General features: G+C 29.3%; 1 protein-coding gene and 1 non-coding gene across 2 annotated transcripts; one reads left to right on the top strand and one right to left on the bottom strand.

Annotated features, from left to right (window-relative positions):
• Window positions 1–3,878: 3,878 nt before the first annotated feature.
• On the top strand, window positions 3,879–4,268 carry LOC136088030 (52 kDa repressor of the inhibitor of the protein kinase-like). The gene has a single exon (XM_065811672.1). The coding sequence runs from the start codon at window positions 3,879–3,881 to the stop codon at window positions 4,266–4,268; it is 390 nt and encodes a 129-aa protein (XP_065667744.1).
• A 436-nt stretch (window positions 4,269–4,704) lies between these two features.
• On the bottom strand, window positions 4,705–4,795 carry trnay-gua (transfer RNA tyrosine (anticodon GUA)). The gene is given in 2 exon segments: window positions 4,705–4,740; window positions 4,759–4,795. It is a non-coding gene; the product is annotated as a tRNA-Tyr (tRNA).
• Between the last annotated feature and the right edge of the window lie 397 nt (window positions 4,796–5,192).

The raw sequence follows: 5,192 nt of genomic DNA, 5'->3' as shown, positions 1-5,192 counted from the left end.
ATATTTACCGAATGGTTAAAAAAAAAAAGCGAACTTACCTTCAGTCCGAAACCTCATAAATGCGCGTAGCGATTTTTATGTTTTTAATAGTTAATATATATATATATATATATATATATATATATATATATATATATATATATATATATATATATATATATATATATATATATATATATATATATATATATATATATATATATATATATATATATTTAAATTAGTAAAAACACTTATCTAACTTTTCCTTTCTTCTACACAGTGTTTCTCCATCAGTAGGTTTATCAGGAAGAATTCTTCATGATGAAGCTACTGATGGAGAAACACTGTGTAGAAGAAAAAAAAATTAGATAGTTGTTTTTACTAATTTATTATCGCTCTGTTCTTTAAGAAGATTGAGCACTCTGTTTGTAGAATATACTAACATAATTTATATATATAAATATATATATATATATATATATATATATATATATATATATATATATATATATATATATATATATATATATATATATATATATATATATATAAATATATATAAATATATATATTTATATATATATATATATATATATATATATATATATATATATATATATATATATATATATATATATATATATATATATCTAGCTTTAACAAAAGCAAGTTGGTAATAACCAAAGATGAAGTTGTGCAGTAGCGAAGTTTTGAGCAAAAGATTTGCGTGATATTCCAGGGATAGCTTTTGATATTTGAGAACGAATAACATATTTGGAGCAAATTTTAAGCATAGATATATATGGCTTATATCAATTTTGCATTAAAAAGAAAAAAAATGCTGTGATTGGAGTCTTCCGAACAACGAAAACACTAAAAAAATTCCCCAACAACCTCTCCAACACCAAACGCAAGAATTTACTGAGTTTTATATTAGTTACTATTTTAAACTAAATTTATATTCACTAATAGATTTTAAATTTCATATGAAAGTTAAGAATATAAAAAGTTTTCAAACCTCTTATTATTTTAAAGCAGTTATACCATCAAAGTCGGAATCCCATTATTGGGCTCATTCAATGATATATTATATAAACTAGATGTCTAACTATTGGACGAAATATAAAGCCACTTTTTTTTGTTTATAATCCTCTATTTTTTGTATATATTCCGACATTTGTAAAAAGTGCTAAAGTTGAGCCTATGTGTAGAATTTATAATGCAGGACCGTACCGTGGGGAGGAGGGGGAGGGGGTCGTTGGTTGCGATTGACCCCCTTTTTATGCAATGTGTCTTTTTTAATTTGACGCCAAAAGTTATTTCTAAACTCTTTTCGATGTCAAAATATTTAATCAAAATTTTTACGATAATTATTTGATTTTTATGAATCATTTTCATGAAACAATTTTTACTTTATTGTTTCACAAACGTAAGGCGTCATTACAAGTAATTGCATTGTGAAATCTTTTGTAAACGAAATATGAAAAATAGTCTCTCCAGAGTTTATACTGTAATTACAGTCCTCTACTAATACTAATTCACTTTTAAAAGCAAACGATAGAGTTAACATACCTAACCAAATTAGGAAACGTGCAGCTGATAGAAAAGAGCTTCAAAATGCTGCAAAGAAATGCAAATCGTTAGTTGGATATTTTAAGTAAAAAAGTTATTTTGATCTTCTTTTTATAATAATTAGTTTGATTAGTTTGATATTAACTAGATATAGATATTAACTAGATATAGATATTATCTATACGTTAAACTTTTTTATGATAGTTCTTTTGTTATTACTTGTTTTTTATTGTAATGTTTACGCGAGTTTTTTTAATTTTGGTACAATTTAAGATCTGAAAGTTTATTATTAATTACTTACGTTTCAAGTGTTTTTTATTATCGACAGTTCTCAAAATGTAACCGATAAAACATTACCCGAAGTAGAAGAAAAAGAGGTCATTAAAGATAATAATAATGTTAACAAAAGCTTGTCATGCAAAGTAGACCAAATAAATGTAAAAGAATGTGATTTTAAAGAAGAAGAAAAACGATATGATATTGAGGAAATCTTGTGCGGATATCAAGAATTATCACCACATGAAATACACAAAATGTTTACGAATAACTTAAAACAAAAGATAAATTTTCAATTTCAAAAAAACATTAAACATGGTTGCAAACGCGCTTGTAAAGAAGAATCTTAACAAAATGGATTTGTCTACAGCAAAAGTGAAGACGCAGTCTACTGTTTATACTGTACTTTATTTCTAAAGCAGGATAAAAAAAAAATCTTTGAGAGCTTTTGTTAACCGTGGATATAAGGAATGGCACAATTTTTTAGAGAAACAAAAACTACATATAGGCAATAGATACCATAAAGAAGCTATCGAACAAGCTAACGGTATTTGTTGTTGTTTTGAAGATCCAAGACAAACCATTCCATTACAAAGCGATTGCACTTTAAAAAACCGACAGCAAATGTACCCGTACATTGTTGAAATATAAGGTATAATAGTGCATTTGATGGGGAAACAAGGATTTGCATTTCATGGAACTTATCAAAAGTGTATGGAAAACCCAGACCAAAAAGGTAATGCAATTGTGCAAAAAATAGCTCGCCATAACGCTGAACTTAATGCACATATACAAACACCATCACGCAAAGATGTCAGCTACCTTGGCCCCAAGAGTCGAAATGAATTAATTGATATAATTGGAAAGAAATGTATACAAGAGCGGCAAATTAATGAAATCAAAGCAGCAAATTACCATTCAATTTCAGCAGACGAGGTAACAACTGCAAACCAACAAATTCTATCAGTATGTATGAGATCGTTAAACGGAAAAAAAGAAATTAGAGAAGTATTTTTTGACTTTTGGAATCTTGACAGGATAATAGGCAAACATATTTGAGAAAGCTTGATGAAATTTTACAGCGGAAGTGGAATTAATCATAGTTCTTGTAGAGGCTAGTGTTACGATTTGGCATCAAACATGCAATCTGTAAAAAAAGGTGTTGCCAGCTATATTTTAAAAGTATCACCAAAAGCAATTTTAACACATTGTAGCTCACATAATTTGAATTTATCAATTGCTGCAACATTAAAAATACCAATCACTGATAACATTTTGGAGGTATACAGAAATATATCCATTAATTTCAATACCACTCCGAAAAGAGAGCGCTTGCTGGAGCATGTTGCAGAGAACTGTTGTAAATCAACTGAAAAAAAAAAGATTTTGATAGGGATATGCGAAATAAGATTGTCAGAAAGAGATGCTGCATATGAACACTTTTATTTAGCTATACCATTTATGGCAGAGGCATTAGAGATTATTTTAGGAATACACTCTAATATAGAACAGTTCAATATAGAGTTTAGTATGAATTGGGACGCACAAGGAAAAAGAGAGGCCAACTCACTCCTTAATGCACTCACTAAGTTCGAACTCATATTTGTTATTATAACTTTGTACCGCTTACTTCACCCGTAGTCGTATATAACAGAGAGGTTCCAAGGGCGCACAACTGATATTGTGTATGCATACAATAACATTCAAGAAACAATCGACGATTTGAACCATCTACGGAAAAATGAAAAAAGAAAAAAAAAAGAGAAACTTATGCAATTTACCAACAAGTTACTCGTATGGCAACTAAATCATTTGTAGAACCAACGATTCCCAGAATCACTATGAGACAGGCCAACAGAAATAACGTACCTGCAGAGAGTCCCCATCGATGTTATATACGGGCCTTGATTATACCTTTTCTCGACACCATCAATTCAGAAATCAAAATACGATTCCAAAAGACAAATTGCATTGCTGCTAAGGTTTTATGCTTGGTTACTTCGATAATTTGCAGTGAGAAGATAACTGCTTTCCAGAAGTTAGGTGAAATGTATAAAACTGATCTTTCAAACTCAGAAGCTGTAGATCAAGAATTCATGTTTTTGAAAAGAAAATGGTCTGTTATTAAACCTGAAAATAGGCTTAATACTCTAGCTAAAGCCATTAAAATCTGCGATGAAAATCAATATCCTAATCTCTTTGAGCTTCAAAAGATCGGATGTACATTACCCGTAACGTCCGCAGAATGTGAACGCAGTTTTTCAGAAATGCGAAGATTAAGAACATGGTTGAGAGCCAGTATGACTGCAGGTAGACTTGGTTCATTAGCCATCATGAATATCCACTACAATGAAATTGTTGATTATAAACAAGTCTCAAAATTATTTCTTACTTTACATCCTAGAAAATTGTATGAAAAAAGTTTATTTTTTGAATAAAAATTTAAACCATTTATCAAAGTATTATTAATCTTTGTATCGATTTCCATTTTCTAACAAGGAGCTTGCTTATACACCTATGCAGCATAAAAATAGAAAAAATATTCGGAGAACAATAAATTCGTTCATGTAAACATTCTTTACACAAATATAGCTATGTTTCACGAAAAATTCAAAAGTTCCCAATAAATTAAAAATTATTTAAAAACACGTTTTTAAAATATAAAATGCTTATAAAAAGTTGTTTCTTTTAAATAAAATTAAAGAATTAAGACGCTTGTAAGTTTCTATGACGTTATAAAAGGCTTTTATTCTATTTTTTATGGTAATTAGATTTTTACTTAATGTTGTTACATAATAATATATTAATTTATAATAATAAAATCACATTTACATTAAAAAGAATTCTAAAAATTAGTTTTTTAAAAAATAACTTTCCACCGAGCCGGATTTGAACCAGCGACCTAGAGATTTCAAGCAGTATTTCGTTCTACAGTCTCCCGCTCTGCCAACTGAGCTATCGGTGGTTGAGCGCCTACGTAATTAAAAATTTTATAAAGTACAATTAATGTATCAATTTGACTTTTTAAATAAGAAATCAAATATAAGCATACATCTGTCCAATAAAACGGACAAGCCTTATACGATCTAATCAGGGTTTACCCAAAGAGATTTTAAATGAGGGGAGACGTATCTTGCCGACGAAACTAAAAAAAAACATTTTTACCGACTAAGATCAAAATAAATAAAAGGTCTCCTTATCTGACATTTGCCGACTGCCAACAATAGATCCAATTTTGCCGACTCCGGTGTCCAATACCACTAGCAGATATAGTACGCTCTCCCCTCCTTCCCGAACGGCTTTAGATCTAATCTAGGTGCTTCAGTAAGAGTGTACATCCTTCGGGCATAAGACGTAAAAAA

Source organism: Hydra vulgaris, chromosome 12 (assembly GCF_038396675.1).
Source record: "Hydra vulgaris chromosome 12, alternate assembly HydraT2T_AEP".
Classification (NCBI taxonomy): Eukaryota; Metazoa; Cnidaria; class Hydrozoa; order Anthoathecata; family Hydridae; genus Hydra; species Hydra vulgaris.
Note: the sequence above shows the minus strand (reverse complement) of the source record. Positions and strands in the feature narration are given on the sequence as shown.